Here is a 20,817-nt window from a genome sequence, read left to right on the forward strand (position 1 = left end):
TCCAGTGTTTGACAGATCCTGGGATCCAGATTAATTGAGATTGTTGGTCCTCCTACAGGGTTGCCCTCAGCTTCATTCAGCCTTCACTAATTCAACAGCAGGGGTCAGCAGCTTCTGTCCATTGACTGGGTGCAAATATCTGCATCTGACTCTTTCAGCTGCTTGTTGGGGCGTCCATAATGCTGTCGTGCTAGGTCCCTTTTTATGAGTGCTCCACAGCCTTAGTAATAGTGTCATACCTTGGGTTCTCCTCTTGCACTGGATCCCACTATGAGCCTGTTGTTGGACCTTCTATTCCTCAGGTCCCTCTCTGTTTCCATCTCTGTAATTCTTTCAGACAGGAACAATTCTGGGTCAGAGTTGTGACTGTGGGATGCCCCCTCTCCCTCATTTGAAGCCCTGTCTTCCTGCTGAAGTTAGGCTCTATAAATTCTCTCTCCCTTCTGTCAGGCATTTCACCTAAGGTCCTTCCTTTTTAGTTCTGTGAGTCTCTCACCTCCCAGGTCCCTGGTGCATTCTGGAGGGTTCCCCCCACCTCCTACTCCTGAGGTTGCCTGTTCCCTTTCTTTCATTGGCCCTCAAGGCTTCAGTCCTTTTCCCTCTCCCAATTTCAGATCAGAGTCCCTTCCTCCTTCGTCTCCCCCTTTTCCCCCCCTCCCCCCTCTTCTCCTTCTTCCCCCTCTCCTCACTCTCCCCCCTCTTCCCTCTTTTCACCTTCTCCCCACTTTCCCTCTCTCTCCAGCCTCATCTACTTTCCCTCACCATCTAAGTTCCTCCCTCCCTTCCCCCTTGTGTTTGCTTTCTTCTCCCTCCCAAGTGGGACTGAGGCTCATTTGGTCACTTCAGCTTGTTGACCTTTTTGAGTTCTGTGGACTGTATCTCAGGTATTCTATACTTTTTTGGGGGAGTGTATACCATGCATGTCCTTTTGGGTCTGAGTTACCTCACTCAGGATGATATTTTCTAGTTCAGCAAATTCATCTGGAAAGGTAAAAAACCAAGAATAGCAAAAACAATTCTTTTTTTTAATTGTTTTTTTATAAATTTTTATTTATTTATTTTTTTTAATTTATTGATATATTTATTTACATTTCAAATGATTTCCCCTTTTCTGGACCCCCACTCCCCGAAAGTCCCATCGGTCCCCTTCCCTCCCCCTGTTTTCCCACCCAACCCTTCCCACTTCCCTGTTCTGATTTTGTTCTATACTGCTTCACTGAGTCTTTCCAGAACAAGGGGCCACTCCTCCGTTCTTCTTGTACCTCATTGGATGTGTGGATTATGTTTTGGGTATTCCAGTTTTCTAGGTTAATATCCACTTATTAGTGAGTGCATACCATGATTCATCTTTTGAGTCTGGGTTACCTCACTTAGTATGATGTTCTCCAGCTCCATCCATTTGCCTAAGAATTTCATGAATTCATTGTTTCTAATGGCTGAATAGTACTCCATTGTGTATATATACCACATTTTTTGCATCCACTCTTCTGTTGAGGGATATCTGGGTTCTTTCCAACTTCTGGCAATTATAAATAGGGCTGCTATGAACATAGTAGAATATGTATCCTTATTACATGCTGGGGAATCTTTTGGGAATATGCCCAGGAGTGGTATAGCAGGATCTTCTGGAAGTGAGGTGCCCAGTTTTCGGAGGAACCGCCAGACTGATTTCCAGAGTGGTTGTACCAATTTTCAACCCCACCAGCAGTGGAGGAGTGTTCCTCTTTCTCCACATCCTCGCCAACACCTGCTGTCTTCTGAATTTTTAGTCTTAGCCATTCTGACTGGTGTAAGGTGAAATCTCAGGGTTGTTTTGATTTGCATCTCCCTAATGACTAATGAAGTTGAACATTTTTTAAGATGTTTCTCCGCCATCTGATATTCTTCAGGTGAGAATTCTTTGTTTAACTCTGTACCCCATTTTTTAATAGGGTTGTTTGGTTTTCTGGAGTCTAACTTCTTGAGTTCTTTATATATATTGGATATTAGCCCTCTATCTGATGTAGGATTGGTGAAGATCTTTTCCCAATTTGTTGGTTGCCGATCTGTCCTTTTGATGGTGTCCTTTGCCTTACAGAAACTTTGTAATTTTATGAGTTCCCATTTGTCAATTCTTGATTTTAGAGCATATGCTATTGGTGTTCTGTTCAGAAACTTTCTCCCTGTACCGATGTCCTCAAGGGTCTTCCCCAGTTTCTTTTCTATTAGCTTTAGAGTATCTGGCTTTATGTGGAGGTCCTTGATCCATTTGGATTTGAGCTTAGTACAAGGAGACAAGGATGGATCAATTCGCATTCTTCTGCATGCTGACCTCCAGTTGAACCAGCACCATTTGTTGAAAAGGCTATCTTTTTTCCATTGGATGTTTTCAGGCCCTTTGTCGAGGATCAAGTGGCCATAGGTGTGTGGGTTCATTTCTGGATCTTCAATCCTGTTCCATTGATCTGCCTGCCTGTCACTGTATCAATACCATGCAGTTTTTAACACTATTGCTCTGTAGTATTGCTTGAGGTCAGGGATACTGATTCCCCCAGAATTTCTTTTGTTGCTGAGAGTAGTTTTAGCTATCCTGGGTTTTTTGTTATTCCAGATGAATTTGATAATTGCTCTTTCTAACTCTGTGAAGAATTGAGTTGGGATTTTGATGGGTATTGCATTGAATCTGTATATTGCTTTTGGCAAAATGGCCATTTTAACTATATTGATCCTGCCGATCCATGAGCATGGGAGGTTTTCCCATTTTTTGAGGTCTTCTTCCATTTCCTTCTTCAGAGTCTTGAAGTTCTTGTCATACAGATCTTTCACATGTTTGGTAAGAGTCACCCCAAGATACTTTATATTGTTTGTGGCTATTGTGAAGGGGGTCATTTCCCTAATTTCTTTCTCAACCTGCTTATCCTTTGAGTATAGGAAGGCCACTGATTTCCTTGAGTTGATTTTATAACCTGCCACTTTGCTGAAGTTGTTTATCAGTTATAGGAGTTCTCTAGTGGAGTTTTTTGGGTCACTTAGGTAGACTATCATGTCATCTGCAAATAGTGATAGTTTGACTTCTTCCTTTCCAATTTGTATCCTTTGACCTCCTTATGTTGTCGAATTGCCCGAGCTAGTACCTCAAGTACAATATTGAAAAGATAAGGAAAAAGGGGACAGCCCTGTCTACTCCCTGATTTTAGAGGGATTGCTTCAAGTTTCTCTCCATTTAGTTTGATGCTGTATATTGCTTTAACAATGTTTAGGTATGGGCCTTGAATTCCTGTTCTTTCCGAGACTTTAAGCATGAAAGGATGTTGAATTTGTCAAATGCTTTTTCAGCATCCAATGAAATGACCATGTGGTTTTTTTCTTTGAGTTTGTTTATGTAGTGGATTGCATTGATGGATTTCCGTATATTGAACCAACCCTGCATCCCTGGGATAAATCCTACTTGATCATGGTGGATGATCGTTTTGATGTGTTCAGTTGGCAAGAATTTTATTGAGTATTTTTGCATCGATGTTCATAAGGGAGATTGGTCTGAAGTTTTCATTCTTTGTTGGATCTTTGTGTGGTTTTGGTATCAGCGTAATTGTGGCTTTGTAGAAGGAATTGGGTAGGGTTCCTTCTGTTTCTAGTTTGTGGAATAGTTTGAAGAGTATTGGTGTTAGGTCTTCTTTGAAGGTCTGATAGAATTCTGCACTGAAATCATCTGGTCCTGTGCTTTTTTTGGTTGGAAGACTTTCTATGACCCCTTCTATTTCTTTAGGGGTTATGGGACTGTTTAGATGATCTATTTGGTCCTGATTTAATTTTGGTATTTGGTATCTGTCTAGGAAATTGTCCATTTCCTCCAGATTCTCCAGTTGTGTTGAGTATAGGCTCTTGTAGTAGGATCTGATGATTTTTGGATTTCCTCAGTTTCCGTTGTTATATCTCCCTTTTCATTTCTAGTTTGTTAATTTGGATACTTTCTCTGTGCCCTTTGGTCAGTCTGGCTAAGGGTTTATCTATCTTGTTGATTTTCTCAAAGAACCAGCTCCTCGACTCGTTGATTCTTTGTATGGTTCTCTTTGTTTCCACTTTATTGATTTCAGCCCTGAGTTTGATGATTTCCTGTCTTCTACTCCTCCTGGGTGAAATAGCTTCTTTTTGTTCCAGGGCTTTCAGGTGTGTCACTAAGCTGCTAGTATAAGCTCTATCCATTTTCTTTTTGGAGGCACTCAGGGCTATGAGTTTTCCTCTTAGCACTGCTTTCATTGTGTCCCAAAGATTTGGGTATGTTGTGCCTTCATTTTCATTAAATTCTAAAAAGTCTCTGATTTCTTTCCTTATTTCTTCTTTGTCCAAGGAGTCATTGAGTAGAGTATTGTTCAGCCTCCATGTGTATGTGAGCTTTCTGTTGTTTTTGTTGCTATTGAAAACCACTCTTACACCATAGTGATCTGATAGGAGGCATGGGAGTAGTTCGATCTTCTTGTATTTGTTGAGGTCTGTCTTGTGACCAATTATATGGTCGATTTTGGAGAAGGTATCATGAGGTGCTGAGAAAAAGGTATATTCTTTTGCTTTAGGGTGAAATGTTCTATAGATATCAGTCAAATCCAATTGGTCCAAAGCTTCAATTAGTTTTACTGTGTCCCTGTTTAGTTTCTGTTTTCCTGATCGGTCCATTGAGGAGAGTGGAGTGTTGAAGTCCCCCACAATTATTGTGTTAGGTGCAATGTGTGCTTTGAGCTTTAGTAAAGTTTCTTTTATGAATGAGGGTGCCCTTTTATTTGGAGCATAGATGTTCAGAATTGAAAGTTCTTCTTGGTGGATTTTTCCTTTGACCAGCAAGAAGTGTCCCTCAGTGTCTCTTTTGATGACTTTAGGTTGAAAGTCGATTTTATCTGATATTAGAATGGCTACTCCCGCTCGTTTCCTGAGACCATTGGCTTGTAAAATTGTCTTCCAGCCTTTTACTCTAAGGTAGTTTTTGTCTTTGACATTTAGGTGTGTTTCCTGTATGCAGCAAAATGTAGGGTCCTGTTTCCTTATCCAGTCTGTTAGTGTATGTCTTTTTATTGGGGAATTGAGTCCATTGATGTTAAGAGATATTAAGGAATAGAGATTATTACTTCCTGTCATTTTTTATGTTATTTTTATATTTGAGTGGTTATTTTCTTTTGGGTTTGATGAAAGAAGCAACTATCTTGCTTTTTCCAGGGTATCGTTTCCCTCCTTGTATTGGAGTTTTCTTCCTATTATTCTTTGTGGGCTGGGTTTGTAGAAAACTATTGTGTAATTTGACTTTGTCATGGAATATCTTGGTTTCTCCATCTATTGTGATTGAGAGTTTTGCTGGGTATAGTAGTCTTGGCTGACATTTGTGTTCTCTTAGAGTCTGCATGAGATCTGCCCAGGATCTTCTAGCTTTCATGGTCTCTGGTGAGAAGTCTGGTGTGATTCTGATAGGTCTTCCTTTATATGTTACTTGGCCTTTTTCTCTTGCTGCCTTCAATATTCTTTCTTTGTTTAGTGCATTTGGGGTTTTAATTATTATGTGGCGAGAGGTATTTCTGCTCAGATCCAGTCTGTTTGGAGTTCTGTAGGCTTCTTGTATATTCATGGGCATCTCTTTAAGTTGGGAAAGTTTTCTTCCATAATTTAGTTAAAGATATTTGCTGGCCCTTTCAGTTGTAAATCTTCACTCTCATCTATACCTATAATCCTTAGGTTTGGTCTTCTCATTGTATCCTGGATTTCCTGGATGTTCTGGGATACAAGCTTTTTGCATTTTGCATTTTCTTTGACTGTTGAGTCAATGGTTTCTATGGTATCTTCGGCATCTGAAATTCTTTCTTCCATCTCTTGTATTCTGTTGTTTATATTTGTATCTATGGCCCCTGATTTCTTCTCAAGGTTATCTATCTCCAAAGTTGTCTCCCTTTGTGATTTCTTAGTTGTTTCTACTTCTGTTTTTAGATCCAGGATGGTTTTGCTCAGTTCCATCATTTGTTTGTTTGTGTTTTCCTGTAATTCTTTAAGAGATTTTTGTGTTTCCTCTTTCATGACTTCTGCCTCTTGACTCAAGTTCTCCTGCATTTCTTTAAGTTTTTTTTTTTTTTTTGCGTTTCTTCTTTATTGGCTTCTGTCTCTTGAGCCTTATTCTCCTGCATTTCTTTAAGTGATTTTTCTGTTTCCATTATACGGGTTTCTCGCTTATTCATGTTCCCCTGTATTTCTTTAAGAGATTCATTTATGTCCTTTTTGTGTTCTTCTAGCAGCATCATGATCAGTGATTTTAAATCCAAATCTTGTTTCTCTGGTGTGTTGGCATAACCAGGACTTGCTGATGTTGGAGAGTTTGGTTCAGACGCTGCCATATTGCCTAGATTTCTGTTAGTAGCGTTCCTGCGTTTGCCCTTTGCCATCTTGTTATCTCTGGCGTTAGTTGGTCTCTCTCTGGCTGGTGTTTGTGCCTCCCGTGAGGCTGTTGGGCTATTTCTGCAACACTGGATGGCTGGGTTTCCCCTGTTACAGAATGCTGATGTGCTGTCCTCCTCTTGGGTGCCCTTGCAGCGCTAGTGTGCTTTGCCCCAGATTGTGTCTGTGAACCAGATGGAGCCCGTTTGCACCTTCAGGGAGCAAAAGGTGTATGCTGCGGGGACCTTTTCTGCCTGCTGATCACTCTGCTGGGCAGCCGATCTCCCAACCGGGTTGGTGCACACAAGGCTAGCCTGGCTGCTCAGGCCCTGGGTCCAGGTAGAAGCCTGGGAGGCCAAGGTCCAAGCAAAGTTCCCCTCGGGCTATGACTGTTAATTGGGTCTGTCAGGTGGCCAGGATGGCGGGCATGTGCGCTCTGCTCCCTGAAAGTGCTGGGAGAGTCTGCTGGGCTAACAACCTCCTGGGTGGGTTGACACACAGATGGCCCACCAAGCCGCCCTGTTCTTGGGGTCAGTCCAGGGCCTGTTGGGGCCTAGACCCCCACTTTGTTAGCCTCAGGCTATGCCTGTTCTGGCTTTGCCTGCTAGAGCTCTCTGTCGTCCTGTAGGCAAAATGGCAGCGCGCGTGCCAGCGTGGGCAAAAAAAAACTCCTGGCTGGGTTGGCACCCCGATGCCCCCCGGAACAGCCCAGGGCCTGGGTGCAGGCCAATGCCCGTCGGGCTTAGACCCCCCGCGATGTTGGCCTTGGGTTATGTTTGTGTACCTCAGTCTGTCCGATCTCTCTGGAGTCCGAAACCAAGATGGAGGCAAGTCTCTCGTGACTGGCGGGAGGCAGAGTTCTGAAGTGGCTTCTGTGCGGTGAAAGGCACCATAAATCCGCAGGTGCTTGCAGCCTGGCTGGCCCGCGAAGGTCAGTGGTCGTGGGCCCAGGGCCTAACTGGACCCTGTGTCGCCTTGGTTCCACTGCTGATGGCCCTTTGGCTGGATCAGCCACTGCTGCACTGCCGCCAATTGGTTTTTTTTATTCGATATAGTTTTTATTTTCATTTCAAATGATTTCCTCTTTTCTGGCCCCCCACTCCCCGAAAGTCACATAACCCCCCTTCCATCCACCTGTTCTCCCACCCACCCCTTCCCACTTCCCTGTTCTGGTTTTGCCTTATACTGCTACACTGAGTCTTTCCAGAACCAGGGACCACTCCTCCGTTCTTCTTGTACCTCATTTGATGTGTGGATTATGTTTTGGGTATTCCAGTTTTCCAGGCTAATATCCACTTATTAGTGAGTGCATACCATGATTGATCTTTTGAGACTGGGTTACCTCACTTAGTATGATGTTCTCCAGCTCTATCCATTTGCCTAAGAATTTCATGAATTCATTGTTTCTAATGGCTGAGTAGTACTCCATTGTGTAGATATACAACATTTTTTGCACCCGTTCTTCTGTTGAGGGATACCTGGGTTCTTTCTAGCTTCTGGCTATTATAAATAGGGCTGCTATGAACATAGTGGAACATATATCCTTATTACATGCTGGGGAATCCTCTGGATATATGCCCAGGAGTGGTATAGCAGGATCTTTTGGAAGTGAGGTGCCCACTTTTCTGAGGAACCGCCAGAGTGATTTCCAGAGTGGTTGTACCAATTTTCAACCCCACCAGCAGTGGAGGAGTGCTTCTCTTTCTCCACATCCTTGCCAACACCTGCTGTCTCCTGAGTTTTTAATGTTAGCCATTCTGACTGTTGTAAGGTGAAATCTCAGGGTTTTTTTGATTTGCATTTCCCTGATGACTAATGAAGTTGAACATTTTTTAAGATGTTTCTCTGCCATCCGAAGTTCTTCAGGTGAGAATTCTTTGTTTAACTCTGTGCCCCATTTTTTAATAGGGTTATTTGGTTTTCTAGGGTCTAACTTTTTGAGTTCTTTATATATATTGGATATTAGCCCTCTATTTGATGTAGGGTTAGTGAAGATCTTTTCCTAGTTTGTTGGTTGCCGATTTGTCCTTTTGATGGTGTCCTTTGCTTTACAGAAACTTTGTAATTTTATGAGTTCCCATTTGTCAATTCTTGATCTTAGAGCATATGCTATTGGTGTTCTGTTCAGGAACTTTCCCCCTGTACCTATGTCCTCAAGGTCTTCCTCAGTTTCTTTTCTATTAGCTTCAGTGTCTGGCTTTATGTGAAGGTCCTTGGTCTATTTGGAGTTGAGCTTAGTACAAGGAGAGACAAGGATGGATCAATTCACATTCTTCTGCATGCTGACCTCCAGTTGAAACAGCACCATTTGTTGAAAAGGCTATCTTTTTTCCATTGGATGTTTTCAGCCCTTTTGTCGATGATCAAGTGGCCATAGCTGCGTGGGTTCATTTCTGGATCTTCAATCCTATTCCATTAATCTGCCTGCCTGTCACTGTACCAATACCATGCAGTTTTTAACACTATTGCTCAGTAGTATTGCTTTAGGTCAGGGATACTGATTCCCCCAGAATTTCTTTTGTTGTTGAGAATAGTTTTAGCTATCCTGAGTTTTTGTTATTCCAGATGAATTTGAGAATTGCTCTTTCTAACTCTATGAAGAATTGAGTTGGGATTTTGATGGGTATTGTGTTGAATCTGTATATTGCTTTGGGTAAAATGGCCATTTTAACTATATTAATCCTGGTGATCCATGACCATGGGAGGTTTTTCCATTTTTTGAGGTCTTCTTCTATTTCCTTCTTCAGAGTCTTGAAGTTCTTGTCATACAGATCTTTCACATGTTTGGTAAGAGTCACCCCAAGATACTTTATACTGTTTGTAGCTATTATGAAGGGGGTCATTTCCCTAATTTCTTTCTCAACCTGCTTATCCTTTGAGTATAGGAAGGCCACTGATTTCCTTGAGGTGATTTTATAACCTGCCACTTTGCTGAAGTTATCAGCTGTAGGACTTCTCTAGTGGAGTTTTTTGGGTCACTTAGGTAGACTATCATATCATCTGCAAATAATGATAGTTTGACTTCTTCCTTCCGATTTGTATCCCTTTAACCTCCTTATGTTGTCTAATTGTCCAAGCTAGTACCTCAAGTACAATATTGAAAAGATAAGGAGAAAGGGGGCAGCCCTGTCTAGTCCCTGATTTTAGTGGGATTGCTTCAAGTTTCTCTCCATTTAGTTTGATGCTGGCTACCAGTTTGCTGTATATTGCTTTTACTATGTTTAGGTATGGGCCTTGAATTCCTGTTCTTTCCAAGACTTTAAGCATGAAAGGATGCTGAATTTTGTCAAATGCTTTTTCAGCATCCAATGAAATGACCATGTGGTTTTTTTCTTTGCATTAGTTTATGTAGTGGATTGCATTGATGGATTTCTGTATATTGAACCAACCCTGCATCCCTGGAATAAATCCTACTTGATCATGGTGGATGATCGGTTTTTATGTGTTCTTGGATTCGGTTGGCAAGAATTTTATTGAGTACTTTTGCATTGATGTTCATAAGGGAAATTGGTCTGAAGTTCTCTTACTTTGTTGGATCTTTGTGTGGTTTTGGTATCAGCGTAATTGTGGCTTTGTAGAAGGAATTGGGTAGTGTTCCTTCTGTTTCTAGTTTGTGGAATAGTTTGAAGAGTATTGGTGTTAGGTCTTCTTTGAAGGTCTGATAGAATTCTGCACTGAAGCCATCTGGTCCTCTGCTTTTTTTGGTTGGAAGGCTTTCTATGACCCCTTCTATTACTTTAGGGGTTATGTGACTGTTTAGATGATCTATTTGGTCCTGATTTAATTTTGGTATTTGGTATCTGTCTAGGAAATTGTCCATTTCCTCCAGATTCTCCAGTTGTGTTGAGTATAGGCTTTTGTAGTAGGATCTGATGACTTTTTGAATTTCCTCAGTTTCTGTTGTTATATCCCCAATTTCATTTCTAATTTTGTTAATTTGGATACTTTCTCTGTACCCTTTGGTCAGTCTGGCTAAGGGTTTATCTATCATGTTGATTTTCTCAAAGAACCAGCTCTTGGATTCGTTTATTCTTTGTATGGTTTTCTTTGTTTCCTGTTGACTGATTTCAGCCCTGAGTTTGATGATTTCCTATCTTCTGCTCCTCCTGGGGGAATTGGCTTCTTTTTGTTCCAGGGCTTTCAGGTGCATTGTTAAGCTGCTAGTGTATGCACTCTCCATTTTCTTTTTGGAGGCACTCAGGGCTATGAGTTTTCCTCTTAGCACTGCTTTCATTGTGTCCCAAAGATTTGGGTATGTTGTGCCTTCATTTTCATTAAATTCTAAAAAGTCTCTGATTTCTTTAATTCTTCTTTGGCCAAGGTGCCATTGAGTAGAGTATTGTTTGGCTTCCATGTGTATGTGGGCTTTCTGTTGTTTTTGTTGCTACTGAAGACCACTCTTACTCCATAGTAATCTGATAGGAGGCATGAGATTAGTTTGATCTTTTTATATTTGTTGAGGTCTGTCTTGTGACCAATTATATGGTCAATTTTGGAGAAGGTACCATGAGGTGCTGAGAAAAAGGTATATTCTTTTGTTTTGGGGTGAAATGTTCTATAAATATCAGTCAAGTCCAATTGGTCCAAAGTTTCAATTAGTTTTATTGTGTCCTTGTTTAGTTTCTGTTTTCCTGATCGGTCCATTGAGGAGAGTGGAGTCTTGAGGTCACCCACAATTATTGTGTTAGGTGCAATGTGTGCTTTGAGCTTTAGTAATGTTTCTTTTACGAATGAGGGTGCCCTTGCATTTGGTGCATAGATGTTCAGAATTGAAAGTTCTTCTTGGTGGATTTTTCCTTTGACCAGAAAGAACTGTCCTTCTGTATCTCTTTTGATGACTTTGGGTTGAAAGTCAATTTTATCTGATATTAGAATGGCTACTCTGGCTTGTTTCCTGAGACCATTGGCTTGTAAAATTGTCTTTCAGCCTTTTACTCTAAGGTAGTTTTTGTCTTTGACATTTAGGTGTGTTTCCTGTATGCAGCAAAATGTAGGGTCCTGTTTCCTTATCCAGTCTGTTAGTCTATGTCTTTTTTTTGGGGGAGTTGAGTCCATTGACATTAAGAGATATTAAGGAATAGTGATTATTCCTTCCTGTCATTTTTTATGTTATTTTTATATTTGAGTGGTTATCTTCTTTTGGGTTTGATGAAAGAAGCAACTATCTTGCTTTTTCCAGGGTATCGTTTCCCTCCTTGTATTGGAGTTTTCCTCCTATTATTCTTTGTGGGCTGGGTTTGTAGAAAACTATTGTGTAATTTGGCTTTGTCATGGAATATCTTGGTTTCTCCATCTATTGTGATTGAGAGTTTTGCTGGGTATAGTAGTCTTGGCTGACATTTGTGTTCTCTTAGAGTCTGCATGAGATCTGCCCAGGATCTTCTAGCTTTCATGGTCTCTGGTGAGAAGTCTGGTATGATTCTGATAGGTTTTCCTTTATATGTTACTTGGCCTTTTTCTCTTGCTGCCTTTAATATTCTTTCTTTGTTTAGTACATTTGGGGTTTTGATTATTATGTGATGAGAGGTATTTCTGCTCAGATCCAGTCCGTTTGGAGTTCTGTAGGCTTCTTTTATATTCATGGGCATCTCTCTCTTTAAGTTGGGAAAGTTTTCTTCCATAATTTTGTTGAAGATATTTGCTGGCCCTTTCAGCTGTAAATCTTCACTCTCATCTATTCCTATAATCCTTAGGTTTGGTCTTCTCATTGTGTCCTGGATTTCCTGGATGTTCTGGGATACAAGCTTTTTGCATTTTGCATTTTCTTTGACTGTTGAGTCAATGGTTTCTATGGTATCTTTGGCCTCTGAGATTCTTTCTTCCACCTCTTGTATTCTGTTGTTCATATTTGCATCTATGGCCCCTGATTTCTTCTCATTTTTTTCTATATCCAAAGTTGTCTCTCTTTGTGATTTCTTAGTTGTTTCTACTTCTGATTTTAGATCCTGGACGGTCTTGCTTAGCTTCTTCACTTGCTTGTTAGTGTTTTCCTGTAATTCTTTAAGAGATTTTTGTGTTTCCTCTTTCATGACTTCTGCTGTTTGTCTCACTTTCTCATGCATTTCTTTAATTTTTTTTTTGTATGTGTGTGTGTTTCTTCTTTATTGGCTTCTATCTCTTGAGCCTTATTCTCCTGAATTTCTTGATGTTGGAGAGTTTGGTTCAGACGCTGCCATATTGCCTAGATTTCTGTTAGGAGCATTCCTGCGTTTGCCCTTTGCCATCTTGTTATCTCTGGCGTTAGTTGGTCTCTCTCTGGCTGGTGTTTGTGCCTCCCGTGAAGCTGTAGGGCTATTTCTGCAACACTGGGTGGCTGGGTTTCCCCTGTTACAGAATGCTGATGTGCTGTCCTCCTCTTGGGTGCCCTTGGAGCCCTAGTGTGCTTTGCCTCAGGTTGTCTGTGTGAACCAGATGGAGCCCGTTTGCACCTTCAGTGAGTGCTGATGGTCTATGCTGCGGGACCTTTTCTGAGTGTTGGTCACTCTGCTGGGCAGCCAATCTCCTAAACGGGTTGATGCACACAAGGCTAGCCTAGCTGCTGAGACCCTGAGTCTAGGCAAAAACCTGGCAGGCTAAGGCCCAAGCAAAGTTCCCCTCGGCCTATGACCGTTAATTGGTTCTGTCTGGTGGCCAGGATCATGGAGTGTGAGCACTGAAAGTGCCAGGAGAGTCTGCTAGGCTAACAACCTCCCACGAAGCAGCCCAGGTCTTGGGGTCAGTCCAAGGCCTGTCCAGCTTAGACCCCAGCTATGTTAGCCTCGGGCTATGACTCTTAGCTGACTTTGCCTGCTAGAACTCTCTGGCGTCCCGTAGTAGTCAAAATGGTGGCGTGATCACTGGCTGGGCAAACAACCTCCTGGCCGGGTTTGCACACCAATGACTCCCCGAACAGCCATGGGCCCAGGTGTAGGCCACGCCCATCGGGCTTAGACCCCTGAGATGTTGGCCTTGGGATATATTTGCGTACCTCAGTCTGTCTGATTTCTCTGGAGCCTGAGGTCCAAGATGGCGGAGAGTCTCTCGTAACTGACTGGCAGGAGGCAGAGTTCTGAAGTAGCTTCTGTGCGGTGAAAGGCACTGTAAATCTGCCACCGCTTGGCCAGCGAAGATCAGTGGCAGCGGGCACAAGGCCTGCCTGGACCCTGTCACCTTGGTTCCACATGCAAAAATAATTCTTAACAATAAAAGAATGGCTGGGGGAATCACCATCCCTGATCTCAAGCTTTACTACATAGCAATAGTGATAACTGCATGGTATTGGTACAGAAATGGACACGTTGATCAGCATTTCTCTTTACTTGAACTTTTTGGTTTCTGTTTCATTGCTTTGCTTCCAGGAGATACCTGTATTCGCTAACTTTCTGCATTACTTTGACAAAATGCCTGAAGGAAAGATCTTAAGGAACAATTTATTTTGCTCATGGTTAGACAGAGTACAGTACATCATGGCAGGGAAGTCACTGAAGTATGGATAGCAGTGGACAGATGTGGCCTCATGTCATGCAGAACAGGAGTTAAGGGCTTCAAGCCAGGTGCCTATTGGCCTATAGTGGCTATAGTGTGTGAGCCAGGCCCCATATCTGAAGAGTTGCATAATTCCCCCCCAAACAGCACCATCAGTTAGGAAGTATGTTTTCAAACCCAGGACTCTGGGAAAAATTTCACATTGAAACCACAACAACAGCTTCTTTCATCTATGTGAAGGTTCGATTTATAATTTTTAAGGCCTCCAGGCAAGCTGTTGTAGGACACTAGACTGCAATGATATATCGGTCATCATTTTGATTCTGTGTCACCTATGTAGTTGAAGGCAAACAGCCTAACAGCATTGTGAAATAAAGTAACAGATGTGTAATTCGTTTGTAAATGGTATGGCTCTGTATTTAAGCAAGGTATTATTATGCACGAGGACAGGCTGAATTATGCAGAATATCCTCTCGGAAGCCTTCATATACTTATTCTGCGGTTTCTATCCCTGAAATGCCCTTCAAATTAATTAGTAGTCATTGTTGGTCTGAAAAGCCTTTATAAGCATTTTTTATAGCATTTGTCATATGATATTAAGACCATTCCACCCCCCCCCATCTCTGTCTTCTGTGAGATTCAGAGAGAAACCTTCATTTATTCTGCACTTGGCGTACAGCTAATGCTTAGTAAGTGTCTACTGAATTGGATTGGGTGATTTAAATAATATTATCTTTGTGTCTATCTTGAAGGACAATGCCTATGTCTATCCTATTATTTAGGATTATTGTCTGATAACTGACCACCCTTGGAACCTGTATATGCTTTTATGGAAATGAGGAGGCAACATTCATGAAAATGGAATTCTGCATTTTTTTCTAAAGGAAATGATCAGAATTTCTGGGTTTATTATTTGCAATTTTATCTGATCTGCTTAGAATTTAAGGCACTTTCATGTGCCTCATTAGTACAGTACGTAGTGGTTCAGTCTCACAAAATACTTTTATTTGCTGGAGAAGACTTAATCCTTTAGAGAAGGCTTCACCTTGGACCCACTCCTCAGGCGATCTCGACTGACTTGGAGATTTCTTTTCTTTAACAGCTGGTTTGCCATCCACCCCGTGAGCATGAACAATACCAACCACCTTGTAAATAGTGACAATATGGGCTATGCAGCTTACCTTTTTGAGCAAGAAAAGAACAGAGGCTATCTTCCTGGACAGGTGAGAATGAACATCCTGAAATCTTCATCTTGATTCAGCAAATGGAGTGAACATTCAGATGTCAAGAATAAACACTTTATTCTTGGACCCCATGAATATACTTGCATGGAGAGAATTCCCTGGCTGGGAGAAATAGTTAAGAGTGGTTAAATCCAGTTCTGGAGGATAGGACTTGGTTCTCAGCACCTCCATCAGGAGCCTCACAGCTACCTACAACTCCAGTTCCAGGGGATCGGACCCCTTCTTCTGGCCTTCATAGGAAATTCTTGTGTGCATAGGTGTATACTCACACACACACACACACACACACACACACACACACACACACACAAACACACACACTATCCAATCTTTTATCTACTTACTATCTATCTATCTATCTATCTATCTATCTATCTATCTATCTATCTATCTATCTATCTATCCCTCTATCCATCTATCTATCCATCTATCCATCCATCCATCCATCCATCCATCTATCTATCTATCTATCTATCTATCTATCTATCTATCCCTCTATCTATCTATCTATCTATCTATCTATCTATCTATCTATCTATCTATCTATCTTTCCCTCTATCTATCTATCTGTCTATCATCATCTATTTTTCATCTACCTACATACCTACTTATCTACACCCAGTATGGAATAAAATGTTTCCAATAATAAAGGTACAGTTTTCTCTGCACAGAAGATGTTTCTTATATTGAAGCCTTCATAAATTTACAACCAATTACATAAGAAAGATTCATTTTATATCTTTTGTTGCATGTAATAGTATTTGATCAAGCTGGTAATGCAGTATGATACACTGCATTAACATTAACTTTAATTGTTAGTGCTATAAGAGTAATATGTTAACCTTCTTAGTGGTGTAAAACCATGAATGGAGACAGACCATGAGACCCTTTTATTGATACAGAAGTTCCAAATAAAACATTCTTTCCAAGGACCTTGACCTGGTATTTTTCCAATAAAGCCTAAAGGGCTGGAAATATGGCTCATCAGCTAAGAATACTAGTTGCTCTTCCAGAGGACCCAGGCTCAATTCAGAGAACTCAGATGGTAGCTTATAGCTCTCTGTAACTCCAGTCCAAGGGAATCCAATGTTTTCTTCTGGTCTCCATAGGTACCATATATGCACATGGTGCATGGATATACATGCAGGCAAAACACCCACATACATTAAAAAAATATTCTAAGCTGACAGCAGCCCTAATCCATGACATCTGTGACCTTGAATCTTACCTAATAATGAGATCAGAAATCAGGAAGCCAATTGTCCTACTATAGGAACCTCCTAAACTATGGGCAGCTAGTGACTACAGATAGATAAGGGAGTCAAGACGCTGTTCTGCTTGGCCACTGGTTGCAGGCATCAGATGCAGAGAAATAAAGGTGATGAGAATCCAAGGCCCTAGTGCAGAATGAAGATTCTATAATATCAGTGGCTTCATTAAAAAATTCTGCTCTTTTAGACAAAACCCTCTCCCTCCCTCCCTCCCTCCCCCTCTCCCTCTCTCGCCCTCCCTCCCTCCCTCTCTCTCCCTCCCTCCCTCTCTCTCTCTTCCTCCCTCCTCTCTGTTTTTCTCTCCCCCCTCTCTCTCTTTCTCTCCCCCTCTCTCTCATTAGCTTGTATTTAATTTTAGTCTGTTTTCCTGTTTTCCTGCCTTCCCCAGTCCTTTTTTCCTTCCCTCCATTCCTTTCTTACATTCCTTCCTGATTCTTTCTATTCTATTTTTGAGAAGGCCTTGCTATGTCATCTAAACTGACCTTAAATTTATAATCCTCCATCTTTAGTCTCTTAACTTTCAAGATCTCAAGTGTGTACCATTATACAACTTGGGGAAAGAGGTTCTCATTTATACATTAGGAGACCACTGATCCATGTCTTTTTCTAAGAAGACTGGAAATGTTTATTGGGAAACAAGGTGGGCTCAGATGAATACCTGGTGTGTCTCTAATCTGGTTCAAGGAAAGAGTTGCTCACAGCAGGCAAGTCAGGGAAGTGAATTTCAAGGGCAAGTATATTTCTGGGCTTCAGGTAAAGCATTTAGACACTAGATGGATGGCTCCACATTTTATAACTTAACGTATTCTGCATTCACATCAAATTGTTTGTGTTAGAGAAAGGTATGCTTTTGAGAGGATTCATTGAAAACTTTTGTCAATAATTGGATTATTTTCAGTAATAATAATATTGATAGCAACATGAGCCATTATAGAAATAAAAATTTTTCTCAGAAAATAGTATATCATTTTAATTATGTGTATATGATTTTGCCTGAGGGATCAGAGATAATTCAGTTAGTAAAATGCTTCTTGTACCTGAGTTGAATCCCCAGCATCTGAGCCAAGCTTTGGACATGCTTGTAATCTCAGTATTGGAGAGTCAATGGCAGGTGGATCCCTGGGGTTCACTGGTTGGTCACCATGACCTAACCACAAATGACAAGTTTGTGAGAGATTGTGTCTCAAAACCAACCAACCAAAACTGAATGAGGAGGATGGCTTCTGAGGAATGATACCTGTGTTTGATTTCTGCATCTATGCATACACATGTTCATACAGAGGTTTTATGAGTGCATGGCATGTTTGCACTTCTAAGGGAAGTCATTATTAAAGAAAAATATGAATTTATTTTGGCAGGGACCGTTCGTAGCAGGGTTTGCTTCGTCAAATCTCGGAGACGTGTCACCCAACATTCTTGGCCCACATTGTGTCAACACAGGGGAGTCTTGTGACAACGATAAAAGCACCTGTCCAAATGGTGGGGTAGGTAGTGAGGGCATGCTTACCTCATGCCTGAATATTCATCAATATCATGCAAAGGTGTTTCTGCATATATTCTGGCCTGTTGGTCTCTAGTCTCTACTCTCTTCTGAAGCACCCAGTCAGCTTCTCTGAATTTTAAGTGGCTTGTCACACTTTTCCATTATGATGTCAAATGTAGAGGTTGTGTGTAATTCCCTGAACCTGGGTAGCTTAAAATATTTTTACCTGGGTAGCTTAAAATTTTAAAATATTTTATTTTTGAGTTTGTACCCAAACCTGCCTGCTATGGTATTTCTCACAGATTGTAAACCTATACATTTTTTAAAAAAGATTTTATTTCTTTTCTTTCCTCTTAAAATTAAAAACTGGTCTTTCTCTAAAACATCAAATAACATGGATACACGAAATAGTAAAGATGGAAAGTCTTTAAGTGTGGTAGTTTAATTTGAATGTCCGCATAGGCTCATATGCATGGATGTTTGGTCTCCAGTCGGTGGAACTATGTGGGAAGGATCAGGAGGTGTGGCTTTGTTGGAGGAGGTGTGTCACTGGGGGTAGACTTGGAGTTTTCAAAAGACTCATGCTGTTTCCCGACTCTTTCTCTGCCTCTTGCATGTGCATTAAGATGTGAGATCTCAGCTGTTGTTCCACGTACTGACATTTGTGCCCTTAGTTCACTATCATGAACTCCTACAGAAACTGTAAACCCAGTTAAAGTCTTTCTTTTATAAGTTGCCTTGGCTGTGGTACTGGTACTTTTCCTAGCAATAGGAAAGTAAGACATCGAGTACCATTTTTCTCCTTAATCCATAGTGATTGTTACACGCACCCTTCTTCCTGTCTTTGTCTATGCATTCATGAAAGAGTTTTATGATTTATTTATGGATGCTAGGATTTGAGTTTTCCATATAATTGTTCCATACAGAAATTGTTCTGTATCTACATCTGTGTCCAGTTTTAGAGGTTAGCCATTGAAGTTGTCCTCTCATTTATTTATTTACTTTCTTTCCCAGGAGCCTGTTTCAGCTTTCACACAGCAGCAGAAGCTCTAGCTTCCTGGTTCCCATTTTTAGTGAAGCACCCCCATTCTGTTGCTGCTTTTGTTACACTGTTTCTATTCTCCAACTCTACCTGATATGCAGCAGGGGTTAACAGTTGTATTGTATGCATGTTAGTATTTTTAGCTAGAAATGTCCTTTTTTCATTTGTCCATTTCCTCTATTTATTGAAATTAAATTAATTTGTAATACATTTTAAGAGTACTTATTAACTCCATAATTCATGATGAAATGGTTAAGTAAACTCACTTACAAAAGAATATATATAGTAGTTTATCAAATTGGTCTGTCTAATGATTCAGTGGCTTTTTCTATCACCCATGTGTGAGCAACTATGGCCCCAACCTTCATTTAAGTCAAGGATACCACTCTTGGACTCTCTGATGACATAATACGCAAAGAGTGAGCTCTAGTTTAAATTTCCATTTCATCATCCATGAAGTTGAACATGTCCTAATATTAAATGAGAATTTATACACACACACACACACACACACACACACACACACACAGAGGCGGTGCAGAGACAGAGTCAGAACACGAATTACCTGTTCCACCTGTAGTCCATAGTACATGCATTATGATGCTTTTTATTGCAAATAAGAGAAACTCCAACTCAGCATGGATAAGTGGAAGGGTATTAATAAGGATGTTCTTTTACTTTTATTTTTCAAATTTAGATACAGTACTTGGTCAATCTATATTACAGTAATTTATTGTATCTACATCTGCCTATGTTTATATATGTTAGAAAATTTGCACCTTCCTCATTAGTTTAAATATAGCATATATTGTTAACAGTTGTTGCCCTACTGTGTTACAGAAACTAGAATGAATCCAGGCTAACATTGTTTTGGTACCCTTATCTCATTTCTCTCTGCCTGTTCCTCTCTGTTCTCCCTGGGTCTTTAGTGACTACCATTCCTTCCCATTCTTATATGACATTAGCTTTCTAGCTTTTACAAGTAAGCGAGAATATGTGATGTTTGCTTTTGTTAGTGTGGGTTATTTCATGTAACAGAAGACCTCTGATTTCATCCATAATACTGCAAATGAAGGGATTCCACCCCTTTACAGCTGAAAACTGTTGTAGTATGTGTGCATGCCAGGCATCTGCTGGTGGGCACTGTGGTTGATGGTAACAATTATGGGTCATGTTGAGGCAAAGGCAGATCTGTAACAAATGAGTAGATTGAGTTCATTGACTTTACATAGAGAAAAGCAGGTGTTCTTCCCTCTGAAAAATCTTGAAGTCCCTAATATGTTATATTTGTTATAAAGATTGCAAAATTTTCTCATTCTATGAAATTTTCTATCTACCTTAGTTATATTATCTCTCCTATATAGATGATTAAAATGTTAGAGTGTCAAACCTGTTCTTTCTTATGTTTAAGTCGTTTTTGTTTTTATTTCCCAGATGGTAACATTTATTCACCTGTTTATTCCTTCCGTACATTCTTTGTAACATTTATCAGATTTAAGTGTTTGATCAATCTTGAGCTTTGCTGATCTAAGAAATAGGATATGGAGCTCGAGTTGCCAATTTTCTTCCCAGGAGGATGGCTGATTGTTCTAATGTAATCTGATTGAGTTTCTGTGTAAGACAATAATCAGAGCAAGAGTCCCAGGAAACATAAGCAGACAAATAGGCAGTGACAGAGGATATGGCCTAGCTTCCAATCCCAGGTCAGAGTTGGTTCCTGCGCAATGTACAGCAAATCTCTCGACCAAGCTGAGACATTGTTTCCTAATTTTAAAAGGAAGTTACTGGAAGCGATGCGATCTGAAAACATTCCTTGCTCCGAATACATGCGTGGTTATGTTTGCCTTAGCTGTAAATTAAGACAATGCTTGAAGAGAAATGCTAGAATCAGCTTAGCAAATGTATTTGCTTGGCTTCATATGTAATTTT

At 40.7% G+C, this 20,817-nt stretch overlaps 1 protein-coding gene across 1 annotated transcript in view; it reads left to right on the forward strand.

The window, feature by feature from the left end:
- Nucleotides 1-20,817, forward strand: part of Asah2 (N-acylsphingosine amidohydrolase 2) — an 81,868-nt gene that overhangs the window by 29,007 nt on the left and 32,044 nt on the right. Inside the window, exons 7-8 of the mRNA XM_052172564.1 lie at nt 14,951-15,071; nt 17,722-17,847. Of these exons, the coding sequence (XP_052028524.1) occupies nt 14,951-15,071; nt 17,722-17,847 (247 nt within the window). The remainder of the gene's footprint in view (nt 1-14,950; nt 15,072-17,721; nt 17,848-20,817) is intronic.

The sequence above is a fragment of the Apodemus sylvaticus genome, chromosome 1 (assembly GCF_947179515.1).
Source record: "Apodemus sylvaticus chromosome 1, mApoSyl1.1, whole genome shotgun sequence".
Classification (NCBI taxonomy): Eukaryota; Metazoa; Chordata; class Mammalia; order Rodentia; family Muridae; genus Apodemus; species Apodemus sylvaticus.